At 37.3% G+C, this 27198-nt stretch overlaps 4 protein-coding genes across 5 annotated transcripts; 3 read left to right on the forward strand and 1 right to left on the reverse strand.

Moving 5' to 3' along the window:
• Positions 1-422: 422 nt before the first annotated feature.
• Positions 423-2743, reverse strand: atp5mea (ATP synthase membrane subunit ea). Its single transcript, XM_065287767.1, has 4 exons — positions 2602-2743; positions 1940-1994; positions 1726-1824; positions 423-541 (listed from the first exon to the last, which is right to left on the reverse strand). Exons 1-4 carry the CDS (start codon positions 2635-2637, stop codon positions 516-518), a joined length of 216 nt encoding a protein of 71 aa, XP_065143839.1. The 5' UTR covers positions 2638-2743; the 3' UTR covers positions 423-515.
• Positions 2744-4006: 1263 nt separating this feature from the next.
• hspb9l (heat shock protein, alpha-crystallin-related, b9-like) lies at positions 4007-5047 on the forward strand. The gene has a single exon (XM_065286783.1). The coding sequence runs from the start codon at positions 4086-4088 to the stop codon at positions 4737-4739; it is 654 nt and encodes a 217-aa protein (XP_065142855.1). The 5' UTR covers positions 4007-4085; the 3' UTR covers positions 4740-5047.
• Positions 5048-5295: 248 nt separating this feature from the next.
• LOC135776228 (uncharacterized) lies at positions 5296-10971 on the forward strand. The gene is made up of 4 exons (XM_065286782.2): positions 5296-5664; positions 6174-6312; positions 8647-9129; positions 9291-10971. The coding sequence occupies exons 1-4, from the start codon at positions 5485-5487 to the stop codon at positions 10742-10744; spliced, it is 2256 nt and encodes a 751-aa protein (XP_065142854.1). The 5' UTR covers positions 5296-5484; the 3' UTR covers positions 10745-10971.
• A 667-nt stretch (positions 10972-11638) lies between these two features.
• Positions 11639-14153, forward strand: LOC135776848 (intracellular hyaluronan-binding protein 4). 2 transcript variants are annotated; one of them, XM_065287768.1, is made up of 8 exons: positions 11639-12034; positions 12216-12330; positions 12426-12572; positions 12705-12776; positions 12879-12962; positions 13241-13406; positions 13658-13846; positions 13990-14153. In XM_065287768.1, the coding sequence occupies exons 1-8, from the start codon at positions 11794-11796 to the stop codon at positions 14032-14034; spliced, it is 1059 nt and encodes a 352-aa protein (XP_065143840.1). In that variant the 5' UTR covers positions 11639-11793; the 3' UTR covers positions 14035-14153. The 2 variants fall into 2 exon arrangements, with proteins under 2 accessions (XP_065143840.1, XP_065143841.1); XM_065287769.1 differs by having other exon boundaries at positions 12219-12330.
• Positions 14154-27198: the final 13045 nt, after the last annotated feature.

The raw sequence follows: 27198 nt of genomic DNA on the forward strand, positions 1-27198 counted from the left end.
AGTATCAATATTTCTCACAACTAGCAAAATAAATAGATTTCAGTATATCTGAAACTATTAAAGTATGCCTGCATATGAACTACGTAAAGCAAAGTTTTTGTTTTAAAATACTAAACTTATTTAAATCATTCTCATTTGAGTAGCAGTGAAGCATTTGTGCAAAATCAGCACTTTACTGTATTGGCTTGACCTAAATCCTGGGATTTATTCTAAACCATGGAAGGGTTATACAACTTTCCTTTATTAACGTGACGTCGCTACAGAAGTGCTGAAAATAGAAAACGGTCTGCCACGCATTTTCAATATTACCTTATCTGTTTCACATTTTTCAATTTTCTTTTTGCTGTAAAGGTAAATGCAAGTCCCTATGCTGCATATATCAGAATATCCTCCATATAATACAAAGAAAAACCAATGCAATAGACATCTTACTCCCTTTATTGAAAATAGATATAAGTTAATAAGAATCTTGGTGAATCATCTCGGTTGTGTTGGAATGCATTCAGTTTGCAGATTTACTTCAGAATTGTGTCAGAGTCGGCTGTGGAGATAAAGAGATATAATAAATAAATAAATACTTTGAAGATATTTTTCCATTTATAAGCATTAAAGAGTTTCTTTCATTGTTCTTCATTACCCAAATGCAGATTTTTTTAATTAAAAGTGTTGCCTCTATTTTGGTGCACATTCAGACAGTTTAAGGACGTTTACTTTTTAACGATCAAAACAACAGCAACATCCACAACAAGAAAGTAGAGGAGTAAATGTCTTCACGACACTAAAAATATAAGACACGACAGAAGTTTATTTAACACTTTTAGGAAATTTTAACGCTTGAAGGCATTTCTGGTTACTATTGGAGTGGATGGTGCCTGAGGTGGTCTTCATCCACTCCCACAGTAACCAGAAAACCACAAAAAACACTTAAAAAAAAACCTGTGTTTGGGTTCTGAAAACAACGAAAGACACCGCAAGTATAAATGATTGATGGTGAATAAATAATGATTACATTTGAATTTTTAGTTGGACTGTTCCTTTAAGGTCAATGCCCTACGCATTACTGTTCATGCATATAGAAGATCCGTATAGCGGCAACGTCTCAAACCCAAAGAGATATTCTTTCTAAAATTAAAGGCTCATCCGAGCCTTCCTAATACGCCTCTTTCTGCGTAGGAAGACTTGCATAACACCTGGCAAATAAATATGCTAAGCGGCGTTACTTGTATTCTCGCCTTAGTATAGTTTCTGCAGCCGCCATGTCGTGGAGACGCTGTGCAATGGGAGCTGATTTTCCAAATATGGTAAGGGGCGTATCATTTCTGTCACACTTGAGGTATTCAGCCTCATCATAAAGCACTGGATAGCTGGCCAATCAAACCATGCTTTTCAGAACAATGAGCTTTGTAAAAATGTAAGTGTTTCAGAAAGGCAGGGTATAGAGAAGCAAAAATAATGTACGGTATGTGGAAAATAATGTGTTTTTTGAGCCTAAGACCATAACACATTGTATTATATAAAATACACAAAACAATTGTATTTTTAGCAACGTCATATGACCCTTAACATGAATCCAAATCCATCTATGGTGCCAAAGTTAAGTGCTAAATCATGGCTGTTAAAGTCTTACAAAATAAACACACAAGCATTACAGTGTCTAATTGTATGGCTTAAAACAAACAAGAGTTAAACTCGGATAACTGCAATGAAACAGATGGGTTTTCCGACCTTCAGCAAGCTGTTTGTAAATCCTCTCCCGCTCTTCCCTGAGTTTTTTCTCTTCCTCCTCAATCCTTCTTTCTTCAGCAGCGATGGGCTTTAGATGATCTTGTGATTAAACAAAACGATAGAAAAACAATTTAGCTGACACACCCCTGAGATACCCCTTAATGTGTTAAAAACACAAAACAAAAGCATAAATGTTACAATACTCAGCACTCACCATATCTCTGTTTCCCATAGATTACTCCAAACAGCAAGGCTGACCATCTCGCTGTCTGAAATAAAGAGGCAACAGCTTTTGGTGGTTTGACTAATGAACCTGCCAAAGACTTTTTAGTAGTTGTTTAGTCACATGGTCTTCTGACACAACACAAATAGGCTTGTTCGACTTCATGGGGCGCCGCAAGACCCGGGAGAGTTCTTGCATGACCGCATGAAGTCAAACCATAGACTGTAAATAAAACACATCTGAATCCAAACTGTGAACGTCAAACAAATAGTTTTAAGACACATCTGATAGTTTAAAGCCATTTATAACTGACAATATAAAACAAGTATTGACAGGACGGACACTACAAAATACACAGTGACAAAGATACACTAAACGTTAATTTATACATAACGTTACAAAATCTTCTCGTTGAAAAATCGCATAAGTTTTGACCTTGCAGCTAGCTGTCTACAAAGCTCACACTATGCGCTTGGTCAAACGAAGCATTCAATGTTATGCTAAGCTAGGTTAAGCTAATACATTTAACCCTAACAAACCAGCTACTTCATGTTTAGAATGAATGAAGGTCGACGTAAACTAAGTCTCTAAATAGAGAATATACATTTAGTGAGAGCCATAAGAAATTATTTGTCGCTTAACAATTAATGTACCTTGATAAGAGGAGAGACTTGTACCGGAGGAACCATGCTTGTAGGGGTATCTTCAGGCAGGACAGGAAGTCAATGTGACATCGAGGACAAAGTTGCACTGCTCACAATTCATTACTTCTCCTTACATAAGGAATATTATTTGATTAATATGTTACTTTTGTTGGCAAAGTTTAATATACATAAATGTAAATATGGAGATTATAAACCATTATTTCGTATTTTTCTATTAGAAGTGAAGCAATATTTAAATACTATTTATAATCTGATAAACAAGAAAGCTGCTAAATCTATTAATGTATGTAAGTATTTCCATGTTTTTATTTAATTCTTTTTTCTCTTTCATCCCCTGGCTAATGTAAAAACAGTGTTGAATATGTTTGATTTATAAAAAAAAAAAAAAAAAATTCATTACTGCATAGGAGAGTAGAGAAAATAGCAATAATGTCCAGTCATTGTTTTTCTTCCAACATACATTTACAAAGCACACAAATTATATAATTATATATTATATAAATTAAATATTATATATATAAAACATGAATTAATAGAGATGAGCAACTCAAAAACTTAGAAATAGCTTGACTAGATAGGTCACAAGTATTATGAAAAGATGAATCATACTTCCCTATATATATATATATATATATATATATATATATATATATATATATATATATATATATATATAGTTTAACTTGTCTTTTCCTTTTGGATCTATTTCCAGATATGACGTTGTTTTAGAGGCTCTGCCAACCCAGGTGTCAGGTTCAGACTGCTTTAGGATTAGAAAGCATGTTTGAATGCTCATGAGTTAAATTTAAACATGAGAAAATATATGATGTAAGTTCCAAAAAAAAAAAAAAAAAAAACACTGACATTACACTGAACTATTTAAAATGGTAACCCTTGTCCTGAATACAACTGACAAGCTATTATTGTTATTATCATTAATAATAATAAATCGAATTGTTATTATTATTATTTCATACAATTAATTATTGTACTCTGCCGCTCAAAAGATTTTATATCCAAGATGGTTCATTGCTATTGCCGTGAATTGGGGATCACAGCGGTCCTATCAGTAAAAAGAGGCAATTGTCAACCAATCTATATCTGTCTGTCTGTCTATATTCTATCTAATTAACAAAATGCAACAGACTAGTTTATTCTCTTCCTCTACTAGAAAATTATGCACAACCATTAGAGAACTTGAGTGGTCACTGTAAATAGAACAATGATGTACTTGTGTGGTATTTAACAGATGGTTCACACAAATACAGCTGACTTGTTTTGGAATATGACTGCAACTGCTCTGTCATAGCAGCCCTTTGCAAACTGACACATACTGCTGTGCTAATAGAGGAATCTTACTGGAACATTCTAGGGGAGCATATAAAAGCACTGCGCCCTGTTGACTGGGACAGAAGCACAAGAGAGAGAGTCGACCAGCTCAACACAACACAGCACTGAAAGAACAACTCAAGATGCTTTGTCCAAGCACATTTCAGCCTCATCTCGGCCCACTGATGGACTTCAACTGGCCAGTGCGCAGTCTCTGGCCAGAAACGAGACCTCTGTTTTATCAGATTGAACAAGAAATGATGAGACACATGCAGGAAATGAGACACAACCTGGAATTTATGGAACGCTTGCATCAAAGGATTTTTGACCAAATTGACCATGCTCCATCCATGACGACTTTCAAACCAATCTCATTCAAGCTTGCCAAGGAAGGAAACCGCTTCGCACTGTCATTAGACACTAAAGATTTCGGTCCGGAGGAGCTGTCAGTCAAACAAGTGGGCAGGAAGTTACGTGTGAGCGGCAAAACAGAGAAAAAACAGGATGATGGGAAAGGATCATACTCGTACAGATGCCAGGAATTTAGGCAGGAGTTTGACCTTCCTGAAGGTGTGAGCCCTGAAGGAGTGACCTGTTCTTTGTTAAATGGCCAGCTGCAGATACAAGCACCCAAAGAAGCTTCTGCCGTGAGCAATGAGAGAGTGATTCCTATTACATGCACTCCTGCTGTGAAGAGTCCTACTCCTCAGAGTCCTGCTCCACAAAGTTCTGCTCCTCAGAGTCCTGCTCCTCAGCCTGAGAGCCCGGCGGAGGCTGCTGAGTCTACCAAAAACTAACTGTTATTCCAAACAAATTGTGTCAGCCCTGATGGAACAAATAACTCAATGGAAATCTGATATATAGCTCAGAAAAAATAAAATAAAGTGCTTTTCTGACCTATATTTTTTAAATGACCAGCATTTTGTAGCATACTTCCACATTAATTATATTGACTTAGAATTGTATTAACATTCACAAGAACGTAATTCTGTTTAGTTCATTTGTATTTTAATATTATATTTGATTTTGTCAAATTGCAAAATTATGTGCTTGTCTAAAGCTTATTTTGTGTACATCTAATAAACTGAAAATCAATGATGTTGAATTGTTGACCACTATTTATTAATAATCTTTAAGCAAAAATAAAACTGAAAAAATAAATGACATTTGCTGCACTTTTCAAGAATTGTTCAAAAATTATACTTCTATGGAAGAAACAAAATAAATTGGAATAAATAACTTTAGGTTATTTTAAAACATTGATAAAACAAAAGATGCAAGAACACATGTTTGTTTTTATTACCTCCTCAATCACTGAAGTAACATAACTAACTCCACTCCTCTAGGTGGCAGTACTGCGTGTACCAAACACTCGCGCAAGTTCAATGTGAGACAGTGAGAGAGTCTATTTTCCTTCCCGTTTGTTCACCCGCCACAGACAAGAAAATGGCGTATGCTAGATGCAATATTTTTGTACAGTTCTTTTTGTAATGATGCAGTGAATATATAATGTGCTGTTAACGTGATAAATAATATTGGACAATGGCCGCAGCGATTCACGAGTTACTATCCTCCGTTATGGGGGTATTCGTTGAAAGTGTCGTGTCAGAGTTGAGCAAATATCTCTCGGACTTTACGACTGTGATATCCGAGCAGTCTAAGAGGCAAAAGGCAAATGCTGCAAACAAAAACAAAATAAAACAGGCGAATCAAGCCAAAACTGTAAGTGCAACCTCAGAAATGCATGCTATATCCGTTTATTTTTTATTACTGGCAGGTCAATGGCTAAATTCGTGCAGTAAGCAGTAAAGGGGATAAACCTCATATAATTCGTATTTGTTTATTTGAAAGTATCTTCATAGGGCTCTTGCATAAAAACCTTACACGTTTGGTTTTATCTGTACATGTTGTTTTTTATGTTTTGGGGGTGATGACTAAGAATGAAATAACACACAAATAGCATAACACTACAGTTAGTTATGGTTCCTGAATCGCTGTTTAATAGTACAACCATTATTTTAGCATTATGCAGTCTGAATGCCAGAGTAAATGTTAATTTGTGTATTGCAGATTTTAAGCGTTAAGGTTTTGTTAGACCACAAGAATAATAAAACAATAAACAATAAAATACAGTAAATGTAATTGAACCCTGTTTCTTTCAGGCATGCATTTTATTAGAAGCATGCAGAATCTAATTAACAAAGCTTTGCACAATCACTTTTCTTTTCTAGAAGGAGTTTGCTGAATTCATGGAGATGTTGAGTAAAGCAGCGGTAGAGACCATGATAAAGGTGATTTATGATCGCATCAACTGTCAAGTACTGGAAGCAACAGCAAAGTTACAGCTCTCAAAACAAGACAAACCAAATGGTAAGTGTTTGTGTTTAGTCATCAATTTAAATCATATATAGGTAAAAACACAATACTTGTCCAAAATCACATGCATTTCAGTTGAAATATGTAAAAAACAAAATGAAATATGGGCCCTTATAACATATGAGGAGGAACAAAGGAGATACTGTCATCTATTTATGATTACAATTGCACCACTTTTGTGTCCATTTGAAAAAAAGGAACAGAATTAAGACATCATTTGTCCAGTGGTGGAATCATCTCATGCGTAATCAGAGTTTACTGTTAAGGGAGTGTCTTGCATGTATATTGTGAACGTGAGCATCTCTTTTATCATAAACGGTTTTGACGCGTGTGCAGCAGGCACTTATTTTGACAAAACACGTGATGCACATAGTTCACATGACGCAACAAACACATATTTTGAAAACACAAGCAACACACATGACACTCCGAACACTTATTTCGAATTAGCGCCCCTCGGATGAGCAGTCACGAGTCGCCACTGCATTTGTCCGTGTTACAAAAATACCATAAATCGCTTGGTCATTTTTTTCCTCATTTGACAATGGTGTTAGAGAAGTTGTATATATCTGAAAAATTTATGATTAAGACAGTTCTTCAAATCTATCCACCTGTTTCTTGAGGTAAATGCAGGGACCGCCATCTTTGAGCTTTCCAGCTTATGACTTCCGGTGAACCACTAAAGCTAATGGTAGTCTATTGCGAAAGACACAAGTGTACCGTTTTGACTCGCTGTTTAATGTTTATTATGAAATTCAGGAAGATCGACATAATTTGTGCAGTTAGGGGTTGCCATAATAGCTAATACAAACGCAGTTAATCTCTACAAAACATTTCTTTTAACCCCATGCACAAGAGCTGCATGTGTATGTGGCGCACATGCACTCATCTGTATTTACAAATCTATCCAATAAAACATTTTATAGAAACTACCAGTAAACGATAAATACAGTAATTGTTTAAAAACAACTAATATTATGCTGATAAAAATGCTGATTGAGCTGATTTATTTATTCTGCTACTATATATTATTACAAAAATTTGATTACAGTACAGAATATATACGACATAATCTGCTTAGTTAATGTTTAGAATAGTTCGTAATGTGTATGAGCGTACTTTGTTCAAAAAGCAAATACTTTAAAAAGTAAGCAAATAAGTTCATAAGCTAATATCTTCACCTGCGTAAGCGAAGTAAGAATATTTTTATAAAACGTTAAACAACCCTCAATACATGGAGTAGTTTAACATGTTTATTAGGGTTTGTTCAGATAACTTACAATGTGTTGAATGAGAAAGATACTGCTGACTGTGTCGGACCGCGAGAAGCTTGACGCCATAAACAAGTCCATTAATAAATGCCATTTAAAAAAAACTCATAGCAGAGGGACAGTTGGGACATTTCAAACCAGCCCCAGAAAAGTAAAAAATACGAAGTCTTGGTAAAATCCATGTACAAACACTCAACTGACTGTCCCATTGTAAAGATACTGGTATGTCTCTGCTTTTATATTTGCGCATTGAAGACCTGTCACCTCCGATCAACAACATGAAATGATTGAATCATCATATATCAGGCCACTTCTTAATTTCATCCTCACATTGGTTCATACATGGCAGGTGTAGTAAATATTAAATGTTTAAATAATAATAATATAACGTGGTCTTAGACTATGACATCCACCGTTACTTCGTTATGCCTTCTGAAAAAGAGGCTTAAAGGCGGGGTGCATGATCTCTGAAAGCCAATGTTGACATTTGAAATCACCTAAACAAACACGCCCCTACCCCAACAGAACCGGAACCTTCTTTTAATAGACCCGCCCCACATATAAGCAACCCAGGCAACTATGTCAGTTAGTTGACATGCCCTTTACTACTGATTGGCTACAATTGTGTTTTGGTACTCGGCCCGACTTCCTTTTCCAAAGTGTTTTTCACAATCGTGCACCCTGCTTTAAGCTCTGGACTGAGTTGTTCGTTGCAATTAACAATATCACCAATAGATGCCAATAAAATACACATTGGTCCTTTAAATGTCCATGTTACCAACAGGCCCAGACCATTACTGTATTTTGACCCAAGTGAAGTGCCCTTATATGGGCTTAATGGTATATATTTGATCAGTATGTGTTACTTCTGAGAATTAAACACACAGCATTTATGTTGTCCACCAAATGAGCTACTCGAGCACTAGCAAAATAACTTTGCTATGTTTTTGTACCATGGTAGATGGTTTTGTGGATAAAAGTGGATTTTTACCTCCACATTCTAATTAAAATCCCAACTATGTGTTGCATTAACAATTTTGGTTTTGAATTCTCGTAGATGGTCAAGCAGCAACATCTGAATTTGTGAACAGCCTCTCACTGGAGCCTGAGAAGAACACCGGTGATGAAGAAGAATCAGAACATCATGCCAATATTCAATACCAACAGATCTCATCCGCACAGGCAGAGACTTTGACAGCCAATGCAATTTTGAGTGATTGTCAACCTTCTACAAGCACAAATGGGACTGCAGAGGAGAGACGTGAGCCTTTAATTTGTAACTCCTGTGGATTGACTTTCAGTGATGTGGCCTTGTTGAACATTCACAATATGCTACACAAAGATAGACCTTTTAGTTGTCTGGCATGTGGAAATACTTTCAAAATGATGAAATGCTTGATGAAACATCAGAAATTTCACGAAACTCAGAATTTAAGTATTGAGTTTGAAACTTCTCTGCATGAAGAGGAATTCATTGTGCAACTGGAAACCTGCGATGCTGGAGATCCATCCCTGGCCACGCTCGAAGTGACTACTCAAGGTAAATGTAACATAGCAATATTTTTCACAAACTTTTTTTATTGCAAGTGGAGATTTTTCATTAATGAAATGAGTAAAGTACAAGAGTATTTTCAAGAGTCATTTCAGAGTTGGCTTTTTAAATGCATTTCCCTAACACAGTCTGTGTTTGTCTCCTCACAGGTATTCTCCAGAATAACTCTGACAATGAAGAGGAGTCTTGTGCTGACTTAATAACCATAACCACTCAAGATGCAAATGAATTTCTTTTGCAAGGCTTAAATGTTACCATGCAGAACACCGATATTGGTGATTCGACTCTAAATGTAATAAAGCCATCAAATGATGGGTTGTTTCGATGTAAAACCTGCGGGAAAACTTTCGATCTGAGGTGGAAGTACATTAACCATGTTCGGGCTCACGTAAAACATTACAAATGTTCCCACTGCGACAAGCGTTTTACAATGAGGAGCTGCCTGATCAGACATGCGGCGATGCACACCGGAGCTCAGCTTTTCAAATGTGATATATGTTCCAAGTCTTTTGTATTTCAGGCCACCCTAGAGAAACACAAGCGCCTTCACACAGCAGAAAAGACCGTTACATGCCCAAACTGTCAGAAGACTTTTCCCGGCAAGCGTTCGTTCGGTAGACACAGGTGCAAAGCTGTCGAAAAACTCTACAACTGCCCTGTATGTGACAAGCAGTTCAAGATCAAACAGAACATGCTCGATCACCAAACCCTTCATACTGGAGAGAAGCCCTACTGTTGTGAGATATGCGGTGCATTTTATAGCTGCGAGAGATATTTGAAAAATCACCAGAAGAGCCACATCGAGAAAACGTATGAATACCTGTGTGAGGTCTGCAACAAGAGGTTCAGCGCTCGCAAACATTTGCAGGCCCATATGCTCGTGCATACGAGGGAAAAGCGATTCGCGTGTGACGTATGCGACAAGAAGTTTGCCACCTCTGGAAATTTGAACAGACACAGAGCCGGTCACACCGGAGTGAAGCTGTACGGTTGTCCTATATGTTTGAACAGGTACACCACAGCGTACGCTCTGAAGATGCACATGCACAAGCACACTTCAAGCAAACCATTTCTTTGTGACGTCTGCGGTAAGGGATTTACCAGTTCAGACTACATGAAAAGGCACAAGCGAATTATTCACGCAGGAAGGAGAGATTGCGTGTGTTCAATATGTAATAAGGCTTTCATTTTCCCGAGTTCTCTAAATCAACACATGCTTGTACATACAGGAGAGAAGCACAATGAACGACTGATCAGTCCACTGCTCAAGAAGTTCAGTTGTGAGCATTGCCAAAAAAAGTTTTATTCACAGGCTGCCCTAACGGTTCACCAGAGGGTCCACACTAAAGAAAAGCCTTACAGTTGCGAGTTGTGTGGAAAGCGGTTTGGGTATGCAAGCAGCATACAAATGCACATGAGAATCCATACGGGAGAGAGACCTTTTGGTTGCGATGTATGCGGCAAGACGTTCAATCAGGCTGTACATTTGAGGACCCATCAGAGAGTTCACACCGGTCTGAAATCATTCAGTTGTGAGACTTGTGGAAAGATGTTTGTCGATCAAAGAAATCTTAAGCAACATAAGTGTAAATACACCATTTAGTGAGACCAAAGTTTTACACTGCATATGTTTTGTTCAGGGGTATTTGAAATAGTTTGTGTAATGCGTAGCATTATATTATTACGTTAAAACATCTGCAGAGGGCTATGTGGAAGTCATGAATGAAATAAGTGTTTGCTCACTTATGCGTTTGAACTAAGCTGTAAATAGATATATTTTCACTAAAATTGAGAGCTTTTGTGTGAAGGTAATAAAAATATTGCAAAGAACCAGCTGTCTTTTTTCTTTTGTGCTTTTATGCTATTTGACACATCAAATATAATATTACAGTGCATATTTGTTTAAGAGCTATTGAGGGTAAGTGTGGATGGGAAAAGTATATACTTATGTAAATATAAGTTCACTACTATAAACAACATAAAGTATAGTTTATAGCAGAATGCTTTGGATGCTTAGAAGGCATGGTCTGTAAATGTTTTTTTATTTTTATAGACTAATATTATCACTAAATATAAATATCATATTCATATAGAATGGGCAAAAAGAAAACCCAATTTTGTGTTATAACAAATAGAGATGAAACATCATCATTTGTTTAATGACCTCATACCTGATATTTTAATAATGTTTTTATGACATTAATGTGTTTGATGTCATTAGTTGAAATTAGTGAAAGGTGTAAATAATAGTAATAAGAAGGACGTTATGAAGAACAGTTATATACAGAAACGTTTTAGTTGATTATAGTGTTATCTCAAGTTAACAATAAAAAAATGATTTCATGTTAATTAAATAAAAGTTACTTTAAATAATATGAGAACATAGGTTTGGTTGCACGTTCAGTAATATTAAAGTAAGCTTCCGGGGCGTAGACTAATCACGTGTACTTTAACCTGACTTCAATTATGGTTACGTCACATTAGACCGTTACGTTAATTGGTGATAAGAGATTTTACCTCACACCATGGACAGTGTTTAACTCAACGTATCTTTTCTCTTTGGAGGAAAGCAGAACCAAATTCTGCGATTATTTGCCATCTTTCGATGACAGAAAGTCGATTATTTCGCTTTGCTTGACGGGATCAAGAAAGATGACGGAGTTAGTAGAGGAAATGCCGGATGAGGGATACGGGTGCGTGGTCGCTAATCGCTTCGGCCGGCTGCTAGACGACGAATCTGACCCTTTCGACATCTTATTCGCGGCAGAGGCCGGCAAACGGCAGAAGAAAAAGAAAGAAGAGCCAAAGAAAACGTCTACCGCGGCGAAAACTGGAAAGAAAGAGTCCCAGAAAGAAAGGAAAACCATACTTCCCGGCGTTGGGGGTGGACAAGGTAACTGTTAAGTTATGGGAAGGACAGGTCGCACCTGCCTTGTGATATTTTAAACATGTCGGGAGACGTTATTGTAAGCAAATTCAATTTGTTACGTTTATCTTGGCGCGAAGTTTTGTTTTAATTCCGTTGCATACAGTTAAAGTTTTAAAAGGCGCATGTATTTTACCTACAAACTCAGCAGGCCAAATTCGCCTCGCGCGCGGAGAAGTGGTGGAGAGGGTAGAGAGGCGCGTGAGTTTTGAGCGCAAATTCAACGATGCTGACAACACACCCCTCAGCTTCTCAGTTGAGAGGTAAGGATCTCTAATTCTGTATTAATAAAAAGTCTTCTTTTATTATTAATCACCCTTGATTTATTGTATGGCCCTTACTCTGTCTTCCTCTGTAGGCCTGTGGATGTATTTGATAGGGCCAGCAGAGGAAGAGGTAATGGCAGGGGACGAGGAGCCCGAGGCCCAGGATATCCAAGATCAAATGATGGATTTGACCAGAGAGGAAAGAGGGAATTTGAAAGGCATAGTGGCAGTGACCGGGCGTATGTTTTAATTCATTGCTCTCATGTCAGACCTATAATGGAAAAGCTAAATTTTGTATATAGGCCTACAGCAGACAAATAGACGACTTGTGTGCACAATACCTGCTTAAACTAGGTGTTATTTTAAATCAGGAGTGTCCGTTCAGAAGAGAAGCGAGGTGGCAGTGGATCTCGCAACTGGGGTTCTGTGAAAGATCATATGAGGTGTTTCACATTTTATACTAAGTCTTCATTTAAATGATATTACTGATTTACAGGTCAAGTCCTTTAAATTTAAATGAATATAATTGTCCTTGTTTCCTGTAGTGAAATCGAAGATGGATCACCCAGTGAAGAGGTTGGAGAAAGTGAGGAGACCCCTGAGATAGTGGAGACTGATGGAGAAAACAGGTCAGTTTTATACATCTGTAGGGAATATCTTGTATTGCACATTATGCTTTGCAGCAAATTTGACTGCGTGACCTATGAACTTGCCTCATCCTTTTCTATAGTAGTCAACATTTGAAGTGGATCAAAAACATTCATCAAACTTGTCCTAAGACAAGAACGGGTACTGGGTATTGGTTTTAAGACAACTTTTAGGAAAGGTTTTGATCCACTTCAAATGTTGACTAGTGTAGTTCGTAATGGATGGTTTTGTAGAAATCTTTGTCTTCTATCTCATACAGGCCATCTGAGACTGAGGAAGTGATTGAGGTTGCTATAGAGATGACACTGGATGAGTGGAAGGCCCTACAGGAGCAAAACAGGCCTAAAGTGGACCTAAATATCCGCAAGGCAGACACCGCTATGCCTTCCAAAGCTGTGGTCATCCACAAGTCTAAATTCCTCACAGTAAGGAGATATTTTGTGCATAGATTTCTACTTTGTAATTTTGGCCTATTCTGACTGGTTCCAGTCTTGTGTGAGGATTATTATTATAATGGTATTAAACTAAAAACTTTTTAAAATTGTGTAATTTTTTTTGTTTCCAAAGGACAAGCCATTGTTTTAAAAAGTACAGTAATTAGATTTTTTTTTATAAGTAGCTGCTGCTTAAATGGTCTTTTTATAATGCTTTAAATTCTATGTATTTTTTTTTAAAGAAAAATGAAGATGGCATGGAAGAAGAGGAAATGGTTTTTCGTCGTCCAGCCAATGACATCACGCGTCAATTGGAGATCAACTTTGGCAGCTTGGCTCGGCCCTCTCGTGGTGGGAGAGGCGGACGAGGTGGTCGTGGCCGTGGGGCTCCGACAATGCCGTCCCAAAGATCTCCCCAAAAATATGAAGCAGTAAGTTTCATCAGAAAAGCAACCAGCAAGCATTTTCAGATGCAACACGTTAGTTTGAGGCACTTTGCCAAGTAACTCAATGTTAAAAGTTTTGTGCAGCATGTGTGCGTTAGGGGTTAAATTATGTTTTGGTGTTTTCTTAGGCTCCAAACCCAGATGATCCTGAGGATTTCCCTGCACTGGGTTAGTGCTCCTCCAGAGAAGGATGGGGAAGAGCAAACAGTTCTGCAACCTACTTTGGTAACAATGCAGTGGGCAAAGTGCACTTAAAATACATGCAAATTAAAATAAAAATATGCACGCCTTGTATCGTTCCAATTTTTCTCCTCTTGTTTGGATGCTGGAGAAATGGTTTGTTCTCAAATAAAGCAAGTTAGTAGATGCATTTAACCTATCCTTTGTATTTAAAGACTTTATTGCCAGAAACTGTTTGGTGTTCAAAATTATGAATCATTTAATTTGGGGGAAATGTATGATTGACTTTTTTTGCATCTGCGGGGTTCCCACGGGTCCTTGAAAATTTGTGAATCTGGGGGGAAAAATTCAAGGCCTTGAAGTTTTTGAAAATATACATGCATAGATACAGGTCATTGAAAGTGCTTGAATCTATTTTACTGGAAAAAAATCCATATTCCCTGTGTAGTGTAGGATGATATCATAAAAATTCTAGACTTTAAACGCACGTGCTAAACTGTTCGCTTTAAATGCTTATATCTTCTGTATGCGAATAGTGATTCATACCAAAATCCTTTTCATTTTTCAAACACAACTATGCAAAAATGTCTCTGGTTACGTATGGAGGCACTGCGTCTCCATTGCTGTTCTTCCTGCGCCCCGTAATGCTGTCTGTGGCAACATTTCTGATAGCGATATACTTCCTGGCTCCCACGTCACCCTGTCTTTTAGCCTCACCATTGGTTGAATTTGATTTACACATTCAGACGCACCTACCCTTGGAGGCGTCACCGCAGTGACGCAGCACAAGTTCCCTGGAAAGGGAAATGTAACTGTGTATTAAAGGTAACACAATGTAACCTTGCTCTCACTTGAAATGTGTCCCCACATTCAGTCCTTGAATTTGAGGGTATTGGACCTGGAAAGTCCTTGAAAGGTCCGTGAATTTGAAGTTGACTAAGCAACTTACAGTGCATTACAGCATATACATTTTTATAATTGTGTGTTTTCAGAGGTTGAGTACATTTTGTGCTGCTTACACAATGCTCTACCACTGAGCTATGCAGGAGCATCTGTATATAACTGCATTACATCCTTGTGTGAGGTGGTGTCTGTCCATGGCAATTGGTAATGGCACCAATTTTGTGTTGAAGCTGTACAACGTAAATAAAGTGAGAACAGGGGAAGCATAGGCCTAGAAAGAGGTTTCTGAAACAGCGGTCCAAACCAATTAAAAATTGTTTCTGCATTTCTCAATGCATTACTTAATTTTTGCCACCAGGGGTCTGCATACCCTGTAGAATAAGAGGCATCTGAGCATTTTAGCTTTCAAGAGTTATCAACTTTGCTATTTCTCATGTGAGAGAGGGAGAGAGCAAGATAACAGCAATACTCTTGGTTTGAGATGTCTCACAGTACTGTCACCCACTGCTTGAAAAATCTTTTTGAGCTCAGACGATCCTTATTTTGTGGGTAGACGTGTTTTCTAAAGGCCACAGTGCTTTAGCTGGTGATGGAATGTCAGACTGCTGGTCAAACAGTGAAGGAAAGTTAAATTTGCAATGAGTTTTCACCAACCCTCATTGCATCACTATAGATGTTGGCAGTTTGCTTGACAGTCCTGCCGATCTTGCAAAGGAAATGGGTGGCTTGTCCCAATCCCTCATGTTTACAGGACATTTACCAACACTCAAAGTGAAGTTTCTCATTGGAGAAATGGGCTTTAGTGAGAAGTTCCCCATGCCAAATTTTTTTAGCTGTCCCCTTGATTGCTTTGACATTTATCTTTGAGCTGTAACATTTTTGCCTTTGTGTAGTCATACACTACACTGTTTCACTCTTTGAAGCTAGTCTGTTGTTCTTTTAGGAGGCTGGGCCAAATTCCCATGGCTGGGTTAAAACAGATGATTGTAAATGTTAGGCTTAAGTGTTCTCTCTGCTTTCTCAGCTCTTTTTTTGTAGATAGTGTGTTGAACTGGTATAACACACACACACAGGCGTGAGCTCATTGTAGCTGACAGAGTGAATCCAGATGGATAAAGCAGTGATATTGGAAGGATGTGTGTACACAATATACTCAAAGTCCAAAGTTTTCTTTATCTTGGCTTAGCATCTTATATTTTCACATCATCCCCAATAACTTTACCATTCTTTGAGCATTAAAGGGGCTTTCGAATTGTGCATGATTCTAATTACCTGTCTGCTGTTATGAATTAATATAAATCCGGTGGAGCATAGAAAATAAATGGTCATTGGTTGTTGGCTTTGAGCCACAAAGTGATTAGTAATTCATTATAGTGTTGAACTTGGTATAATCTCCAAAAAATATTTGATCCTTTTGTTTATTTGGCCTGAATAAATGTTAGGCTAAATCTTAAACAAATGAGATCTTGTTTTAGCTTAAATTTAGAGGGTTCCTCTATTATAATGACCTAAGGTACAGTCCTGTAAGCATTTTATGTTATGTCTTAACTGAGCTGACAGTAATAGTCTTGGGCCCAGTCCAGGCGCTAGGATGGCAAAACTGGGGGGGGGCACTTTAATTTCTTGGGGGTGGGGGCTTTACACATACCTTATTGTGACCGATTTCCTGATCCTTTTCATTTATTACGGCTACTAATATTATTGCCTGTATTACGGCGACACTGGTGGTGTTGCTTTGCTTTGTTTCAGCCTGTGATTTCGCTATCATACCATCATCATGGTAAAAGATTACACTTAACCAAACTGAAAATAAATCAGACTTTGGAACATTTGGACTGCCATTCGTCCGGGCTAACTTCAGTCTCAAGTCGAAGTGACTGAAATGATTCAGTGCTTCAACTTGAACTTAACTGGAAAAAAAGCTTAAACTAAACAAAAAACTAAAACGTAACTAATATAAATAATATTAAATAAACATTCAGTTAGTAGTAAAAAGTAAATGAAAATACTATGACCAAAATAGACCAAAACAGAAATTAATTGCTAAAAAAATCTATTTAATAAACTGAAGCAAAGCATTTAAAAGTTTACAACACTTTCAAATGTTAATTTTTTTGTTTGTGGCCCTGCATTTTTTATAATGGGAGGCATTATATTGTGTGGAAAATATCCTTCAGAGGATTATTATGCTACGCAGCTCTCTTTCTGGGGGAAATTCTTTATTGCCCCTCTTGGTGGCGGGCCTTGAGTTATTTTATGTATTTTATAAAAGGCTAGTCAATTTCTTAACTACTTTTATTTGCATGATTAAGTAACAACAGGCAGTCTTTTTGACCTGATACTCTTAAAAATAAATGTGCTTTGAAGGGTCTGATCAAACTCCCTGCAATTTTCTGGTATACCTGATGACCCTGATTACCTTGCTCGGGTGTATTGATCAGGGCTTGAGGTAACACTGCAGAAAAGTGGATCACAAGACCCAGAGTTGAGAACCTCTGTCATAGGCAGACCGTTGAAGAAGCTTTTTTGTACCTTAACATTTAAAGAGCTTTTTTAAATGGAAAGGTATAAATGTTAGTTTTTTGTGTAACCATTCAACCAAAAATTGTTAATGGGCATCGTGAAGCTCCTTAATTTTTTTGAGTGTATCTGCACACAGAACTGCATGTTTTAATGTTTGCCCTTTACTGAATTTTGCATACTTTTTTTTGCAAATGTATGATTTTGGTCTAATACAACAGTACACCTAACTCAATTTCATGCGGTTTACCATGTTAAGTCCAAGTCATTCAGTACAGTTTTTAAAAGTCAGCACGGAAAATATAAAAAAAGTCCAGGTTTCGTCTGGTTCTACCGATGGGCTCACACAACACTTGCCTAGCTCATTAAAATGTATGGTATCCAGAGGTCCTGTGCTGTGGTTGGACCGTTAAACATTAAGTTTAAGCTTTAAGGTGCCTCAAGGTTGCGCTCCATGGTATTGAGGTGAAACTTAAAGAAGCAACCCTGACGTATTGATTAGGGGTTTAGGGCTAGAGCTGTTGGCAACCTTGAATCCTGAAGTGTACTACAGAGACTTGTCAACTAAGGAAATGCTGTCTGATAAACAACAGTGCTTTTGGGATTCAATTTTGTTCATTTTGCACTTAACGGTTGAGGCAGTACTACTGAACAGAACGTTTTCTTTTTTTTTTTTTGCCAAAAGATAAAAACAACTGTGAACCAACACTGTTTTTTTTTTAATTCATTTTATGTTATGTGTTTTCAAACAGGCAGGTTATATCAAAGTCGACCCTTATCTATTAATAACAAGCCACTAATCAATCAGGCCTCTAGAGCTAGTTAGACGCAGGCCGTTTTTGCCCTGCAGGGAGAGAGCGGTCCTATCAGCAGTACCCGTGCTTATTAATAATTCAGTAGCTCTGGGACCTCATAGATCTCTGCCCCACAGTCTTCAACACTGTGTCAGCATAAAGTAAATCCATCACAATTTGGCCTTCTTTGTATTGATTGGGGCTTTTATGTTAAATGTATTTAAGCAACAAGTAAATTTTTGCCATCGCTATGGGTAGAAATTATATCAGAATCGACTGGCAATTTGTTGGGGGCTTGGAGAGTACTTGAATAACATGCAACATACACAAAATGGAATAAAACAAAGATCATCTAGAATTGAACTTTAGATGAGGTAAAAGTTTAAAACTGTTGAAAATAGTTTACCAACCTTTATGTAAGGAACATGTGAATATTCTTATTTGTTTCCACAAGTTTTGACGCGTATCTTCTTTTCTTGTATACAGTGTTGGGAAAAGTTACTTTTAAAAGTAATGCATTACAATATTGAGTTACTCCCAAAAAAGGTAACTAATTGCGTTACTTAGTTACTTGTCATGGAAAGTAATGTTTGCGTTACTTTTTCTTGGCTGAGGCTTGATCTCTTTCAGGCCTTGCAGGTGTTTCTTATGACTGAAATGTTCTGCATTCAGAAATTGCATATTTCTACACAAAAATGTCGAGCTCTGGCCTGCTATCTCAGTTTCTGACTCAAACGGTTCCCACACAGGCGTGTACGCCTAGAGTGCATAATGTGACTGTTTAGTTTAATTCAGTACATCATTTTTTCAAATTATTATGTTAAAAAAATTAAATTATAATTAGTAGTAGAATTAATGAAACTAAAAAAGTAACTTGCATTACTTTTTAAAAAAAGTAACTAAAATATTAATGTGTACATTTAAAAAGTAATGCGTTACTTTACTCTTTACTTCAGAAAAGTTTTATTATAACGTAATGCACGTTACTTGTAATGCGTTACCCCTACACTGGTGATTTATTCTTCCAAGTTTCAATAAAGAATCACGTTTTCAAATACAGCATAATCTTGTCCAGCAATGTTTTCTCAACCATTTATTTGTAGAGATACTATACTTAAATATGCTATATCACAAAAGTAATGAAACTGTCAAAAGCACGTATAGCATGTACGTCAACAACTTTTTTTTTTTAAATGAACTACCAAAAATGACGTACTGAACATTCGCAGTAAGCACAAATATAAACCAAATAAATATAACACACAACAGCAACTGACTTATTAACAAAACCGTTATTGTACCAAAATTACATAATAAAAGTTATGAAAATATGGAATATGGCTCTTACACTTTAATTGCACGTCTAATTAAAAGAGTAATTTTTGAAGTCTAAAGAATAGATGGGTATTTTCAATATTATTCGCACAGAATTAGTATTTTTTTGGGGACCTTGTGTGATTTAGAAAGTACCCCCTCTACATGTGAGTTTCATGTGGCCCATTCGCACGGGATAAGAAAGGCCTGTGATTTTACTCAAATTTTCTGACTTCTGTCTGGGATATGATGTTAAAACTTTGGGTAACACTGTGTCGTATACATGCAACACCTTGTAAATGTATCTTTTCGTGTTAATCAGAGATGTTTTCCTAATCAGTCGTGCCGCGATGCCACATTGAGTGTCAGTCCTGAGACAACGGTCCTGCGATGTCGCGGCTGACCGCTCTGCCTTTACAGAGATATCATTTAAATAAAAGTTCTACCTCTTTCTAAACTTCCATAATCGCACATAGACAAGAAAGGATTAGATGTTTAAAAGCTTAAATGTATAACAAAACCCACAAGTTTCACATGGAAAGCTATAAGCATAGGGACGTGTCTATGTATAGTATGTGACTTCTTAGCTGCAGTGCGGGAGGCGCAGAAACTCAGAAAAACAAAATAAATAAGTGTACAGCCTTGAAAAATGATATACGATCTCGCCAAATCCTGGCCAGATTACAGAGATGCATATTCACACGGGACTAATATTATCACAGGACCTCTGTGTTTGGCGAAATATTGTAGGTCATTTGCTGGGGAATTTTTACTTTACAAATTACAGATATGGCAGATTTGCACAGGATAAAATCGCAGACAACCTCTGCAATTATTACAAATCACTAGAGGTCATCAGGTCATACGAATCCTGTGTGAATTGGGCTTATGAGTCTAAATGTATTATTTATTAGTATCAAAAACAATTAGAGTGAAGATTCTCAGATAAAGATTTTCTCGTATCTGAAACGGATGTGACATGCTTCTTCAACTACATGGATGCGTTTGAGCGTGAAATATGTAAATACGACTTCTTGACGGGTCTTATCATTTATCTGTCGCGGTGATGAAAATAACCACATTGTCTGGAACATTTGTTCCAGAGATGACTAATCAAAACATGAATTTTCCAGTACTCCGAGTTGGCACCCAGTCAAACCAACTCTGCAGTGTTTTAAAATAGACAAACAATGTGTGAATGAATTGTTCTCTTATTTAAACAGATGTGAGTCTTACTTCATTTGAGGTTCAGCAGGTGTCTGGTGACTGTACAACAGTCTTTTTAGGCCACGGGCGGTGTGTGGTCTAACCTACCCTAGTTCTGCCACATCTTGGCTTATTGAATGTGGATAAATGCCCCCGGGTGATCCTCTGTTAGTCGACTGCTGATCTCTCAGTGGTGTGATCTAACATGGCCCTGACAGCTTATGGCTGTGTACTCCAAACTGCACATGTGTGAGCCTGTTTAATTAGTTCACACTGGATGTGCCATAGACACTTTGAAGGCCCTTAAGCGTGCTTTGTTAGAAAATGTTTACAGACAAAAAGTCATATTTATCACTGACCTCATTGGTGTTTGGGACTGCTGTGTTGCATGCTCTTCACAAGAAAGCACTTCTAAAATGGCCTCAACTATATGCCATTATAAACTGCATGGATGTTTGACATGGGTTTATATTTGTGATATTTTAGGAATACATACTGTGCGAGTTAAAGTTCAAGGACTGTTGTGTATGCATATGTATGACTGGTTTGGCCTGAGGGATGTAAAGATCTACCTTGTATTATTATGGGTGGTTATCAGCATCCTGCGGCTATGCCAAAAGTTTCCATGCAATGTAAAGGTCATTGTGATGACTCCAGTGGGTGGTGGAGCGGGCACTTGGCCTGTAAGCCCTTACTGTGGCTCAGGGGGTATTAAAGAGGCATTACGTTTGTTTACCCTTCATTTTGTTTGTGAAAGTGCAGCGGACGTAAACTTGTACAGAGCTCAGACAAGAAATACCTTAATCCATTTACTGTAATCCAGAGATTCATGTTCTAGTTGTGGAAAGCACTGTTATTATCCTTATGTAATTGAAAATGTAAGGGTGAGGTAGTTCATGCCATTTAAAGTATAAAGCTTGTGGATGCAAGCTCTTAGCGCAGTATCTTGTGCAGAAGTTCATAGAAGTTTAGATTACCTAATTTTTTTGTTATTGTGCAATTACAGATGCACCATTAAAGTGAAGTGATTTGTAGACAACAAAGAAAACTTATTTTATTGTGTAGTGTTTTTCTGCATAAAGCAAAATGCTTGTCAAGCTCTAAATATTGAAACAACCTCCATGGATTTATAAAAGTAGTCCATATGACTACTTACAGTTCACAAATATTTTAAAACTTCTGTGATATCTATTTAAGACCCCTGTTGCTAATAAGAAAGTAGAGCTTGACGGTATTTTGGGAATGTTGATATACAATAAGTGTACGTTTCTGGCAGAGCTTCTGTTGCAAAGGAGAGTCATATCAGACGGTACCAATATAGACGGTATTGTCTCGTATCCCGCAAAAGTACAGATATATGACCAAAACTTGATATGGCCCCCAGCCCTGTTTATGAGAAAGAAGCTTATTTTTCTGGTGAATTGATAGTGGGTGAAAGAGCTAAAGGCGGTTTGTCTAAGTGGGAACATTTGTTATGAAGACCTTTGAGGGTGTTCACACAGATCCCCAGCTTGCAGTGGGCCACAATGAATTCAGGAGATTTGGATTACAGCTTCCCTAGTGTTTCTGAAATGAGAGCTACAAAGTGTTTTGCCTCGCAATGAATGCAGAAGGTGCGACCCATTGACAAGGTTATATAAGTCAGTTTCCCGATAAAGAATGTGGCAGGAATGTTAAGCAAAGACAAAAATTTGAGTAAGCATTCATCACTTGGGCAGCAGTATGACGAAGGCAAGCTGTGTGTACTTATAGGAAAATGAACTCACCCTAAATTTGGCTAATTGGGTGAACTGGGACACCCCACAAGGACCAGTCCTAGGTCCAAGTGTAGTTTTTATACAGCGACATGTTTTCCAATAATCACCATTGTTGCTTTGATCATAGAGCCTTTACTCCTAAAAATAATGGTGCTTTTCTGAAACGGAAAGGTTGTTTATGGAACCATCCAAAATTGGTTCGTCTATGTGGCCGTTCACATATAAGCTTGTATAGGCTTGTAGATGCCTAGAGGCATGTTTATACATTGATGGCCATTAAAATAGTAGCCATCCTCATAAACTAGATTTTGATTTTATTATAAACAAAATTAAATATTAAATACGCTCTTTTGGGAATTGCAGAGTTCTTTCACTAAGAGGTATCTTCAAAATATGGTGTCTATTTGTCTGTGTTTACTTGCAGTAGTTAACAAACAGTGTAATTGGGGAATACAGGGGAGAGTGTGCCTCATGCTAATGATGACTGTTTAATTGAAATTACTAGACAGCAGCTTGTATTACAGCTTCTTGCATCCCTTTCTCTGCTTTGTCTGTGTGTGGTTTAGGCTGTGCTAGTAATTACCACACAGTCTGAGGAACCGAACGTTGCGCTGTCGACTGCCGCTCTAAACTTCTTAGAAAGTTTTGAAGTTAATGTTCACCAAAACAAGCCTATGCAAAACCACATCTGCTTATCACCATTATTATTCCCTGTCAACTGAGGGCTGTTTGCACATTCATGCCTGGCATCACCACGAACATCTTATCAGTTAGCTATGAAAATTAAATTAATTGATTCTCCTATATTAGCCAAGCCTGTACTGTTTGAGATCTTGCTAAAAATAATTAGACTGACTTACAAAGTCGGGCATTTATATATCAACTAGTCGCTGGTCTATTTATGTTGCTTTTTGCCTAAATAATGCATAATGAATATGAATTAAAGGGATGGTTCACCCTAAATTAAAATTGTATCATTTACTCACTCTCATGTGTTACAAACCTGTATACATTCACCTAAAGGATTATAGGAACATCATACTAATACTCTGTTGAATCAATGCCACGTAGAAAAATATACTATTTGCAGTGGAGATGAGTGGTACCCAGTGGGGTCTTCTGCTGTTGTAGGCCATCCGCCTCCATAGATATATACACTAGATGTCGCCTTGGGGCTCTGAGCATGTGTCAAAACCGCCGCCATCTTAGAACAGGGGTGTTGTCATTGGAAGTATCTAGGTAAAGCAGCTATCTCCGCCTGTACTTCGAATTCATGAACGATGCCGGACTTTTGTGCTGCGCATGGATGAAAGGGCTACTAGCACTATGCATTACAGTTAGAAAAAGTAAATTTTCATAAAATTAAAACTTTTATTTTTTCCTGGACTAAACGCTAAATACATGTCTGACTGTTGAAACGAACCAAAAGAAAACAAAGAAAATCGCGTTCATGACGATTTATGGTGATTTTATTTCGGTAACACCATTGCCTACAATGACGCTGACGCGGGATTCCCCTGTTTCAAGATGGCGGCTCTGTTTGACGCATTCGGACCAATGAACTGCTGTAGCCAAGGCGACATCTAGTGTACATATCTATGATCCGCCTCAAGGTTGTGCGTGTTGTGGCTTCACAAATGCTTTGCTGCATACCTCGGTTTTAACGAGTGGTTATTTAAGTCAAAGTTGCTCTTCTATCAGCTTGAATCAGTCGGCCCATTCTCCTCTGACCTCTAGCATCAACAAGGCATTTTTGCTTACATGACTGCCACACAAACTGGATGTTTTTCCCTTTTCACACCTTCTTTGTAAACCCTAGAAATGGTTGTGCGTGATAATCCCAGTAACAGAGCAGATTGTGAAATACTCAGACCGGCCCGTCTGGCACCAACAACCATGCCACACTCAAATTGCTTAAATCACCTTTCTTTCCCATTCTGACATTCAGTTTGGAGTTCAGGAGATTGTCTTGACCAGGACCACACCCCTAAATGCATTGAAACAACTGCCATGTGATTGGTTCATTAGATAATTGCATTAATGAGAAGTTTAACAGGTATTCCTAATAATCCTTTAGGTGAGTGTTTATTTCTTTTTTTTTCTGATGAACACAAAGTAAGATATTTTAAGTAAGTTTGTAATCATACCGATCAGAGGCCCCATTGACCTCCATAGTATTATTTTTTTGTACTATGGAAGTCAATGGGGATCAGTTTGATTACAAACATTCCTCAGAATATCTTCGTGTTCAGCAGGTTTGTAACAACACGAGGGTGAGGAAATTATGACACTATTTTTATTCCTTTAAACCGCCCATTTATGTGATATTGTATTTATGGCAAGAATATAAAAGCAACATTAATGTGCAAAGTAATTTCATTTCTAGATTCAGGCAACTTCTGTGGCATTGTTAGGGAAGCTGAAGCTATTTAAAGTTGCTATTTAAAGCTGTTAAAATGTAGTAAAGCTACAGAATAAAGTGTCTACTGAAAGTATTAGCTAATTTAAATAGCTTTATTGTACTTAATCCCACACTGGCAAATAAAAGAACGCAAGTAAGTTCTTCATTGATGTTCTATATACAGTATTATAAGTTTTTGTGCTTTTAAACTACATTGAAGACACTTAACAGAGCAATATAATTTAAAATATGAGTTATAGTTTAAGAAAATATATATTTGTCTAGCACAAAAACAAACAAATTAGGGTGACAGCATTAAATATGAACAGAAAATGTATCCGTTACGTGTAAATACAAAAATATACTACTGTAGTAACATTTCAATAAATATTTCATTATCATAAAAGACCTAAAGGGCAGTTGAATTCACCAGTTGTATTGATTCTTTCATCAAACGAAGCAATTGACTGAAATGCATCAGACAAAGCTGCATACAGTACGAAAATGTGGACAATATTGGTTGATTAGAGAATGAAAAAGTAGCTTGTTAACTGGAAATGCTACTGTATTGTGAAAAGAGTTATAACTGCTGTCACGCTATTAAATAATGTGGCCAATATATCATTGCTGCCTTACTTACTCTCCAACACTTTAATAGGTTATGTTTTTTAGAGATGTGTTGCTAACACAGTATATTTATATCCATATCGGAATGTATAACCATACTGGAACATATTTGCCTGCTAACTAGAAAATGCATGGAAGGAGACCTACGATAGTCAATGTGCAAATGAGAATACTTACTGCTGAATGGAGAATATTAGCACACTGAAGATGGGTGGTAGCTACACTTCTTTTATGAGCTCATCAAAAACTGTTTATTTCAATTTACATAACAAATGCAGATGTTTCAGGCAGGTTTTGAAGTCGCGATGAATGTTTTTGTTAGCAAAAGATTTCACAGCAAATGAATATTGACGTAAACCATATCTGCGCAAATGTTTCCATTTGTGGAAATGAGAAACATCACTTAACGGTTTCAGACATAATAATGACAAAGGAGTGAACTTTCACATGAATGTGAGGCTACATAATTGGCAAAACATTTCATCAGAATACATGGGTAGATTTGAATGTCAATAGAGAAATCGTTTTTTAGAACCAGATGGTATAGCGGCATCTACCAGCAGGGCCATGCTGATCTATGACCTCTTGTCAATAATGATGTTATTCTAGCCTGTCATCTATGGTATTTAAAAAAAGCAAACAGATTTGCATCTGTTTGTCTTTTGGTTGTTTTTTTATCTGTACCCAGTCCTGCAGCTAATCCAAAGTCAAAATTTGTTTAGTCCACAAGACATAAACAATCTTCAAACTATAAACTGTTTAGTTTCATTGGAGAAAACATTACTGTTGTCTCCATATTGTTATGCTGCTTTACTGTCAAGTCACATAGAGTGTTAACACAAGATAATGCTTAAGATACTGTATATACAGCACAAAAAGTGTGCTCATGCTTACTTTAAAGATGTTTATATAAGCAGCCTGCATTTTCTTTCGCCAATTCCAGACCTCTGTTTTATATAACTTGGGGTGGAGGTGTCAGATTAAATGGATTTAGGAACTTTGTGGCTTATTCAGTTCAGATGCTGTGCATGGAATTGAAATGAAAGATTATGGTTATTTTCATTACCATCACTGTCAGACATTGAGGTGACTTTTGACCCTTTTATATGAATAAAAAAGGTCAAAACAAGCAAGCAAGTAAACATAATGCGAAAAGATGTTGTTTTGTGGTTATATAATTATTCTCTTTGCTGCAAGAACACAATCCTATTTTCAAATACAACAGCAAAAAATTGCCCGAGACGTCTAAGCTTGTAGACGCTTAGAAGAGCGCAGGTCATGTTTATGCTTCATAGCTTGTCCATGTTAAAGTACAGATGCACTATAAATCGAATTGAATAACTTGCCCTGTAAAATTTAATCAGCCTATTCATGTTTTTGGAAAAACAAATTCCCTCCAGGTAGCCATGACATTGTTATTTCTAAAGCATAAGTGCACTTAAAAATACCCCGCAGCTTGGAACCGGTGGACTTCGTGTTGTCGTGTATATATCGCATAAACAAACAGAATGATTCAGATTTGCTTGTGAGTTTTCAAGAGCTTTTTAGCAGCTCACAGCAAATTGATGGCTAGTGAAAATGATGCTTGCGTACGCCGCCAGGAATGTGCAGGAGTTGTAGAAGATGAAATGCTCT

The sequence above is a fragment of the Paramisgurnus dabryanus genome, chromosome 18 (genome assembly GCF_030506205.2).
Source record: "Paramisgurnus dabryanus chromosome 18, PD_genome_1.1, whole genome shotgun sequence".
NCBI lineage: Eukaryota > Metazoa > Chordata > Actinopteri > Cypriniformes > Cobitidae > Paramisgurnus > Paramisgurnus dabryanus.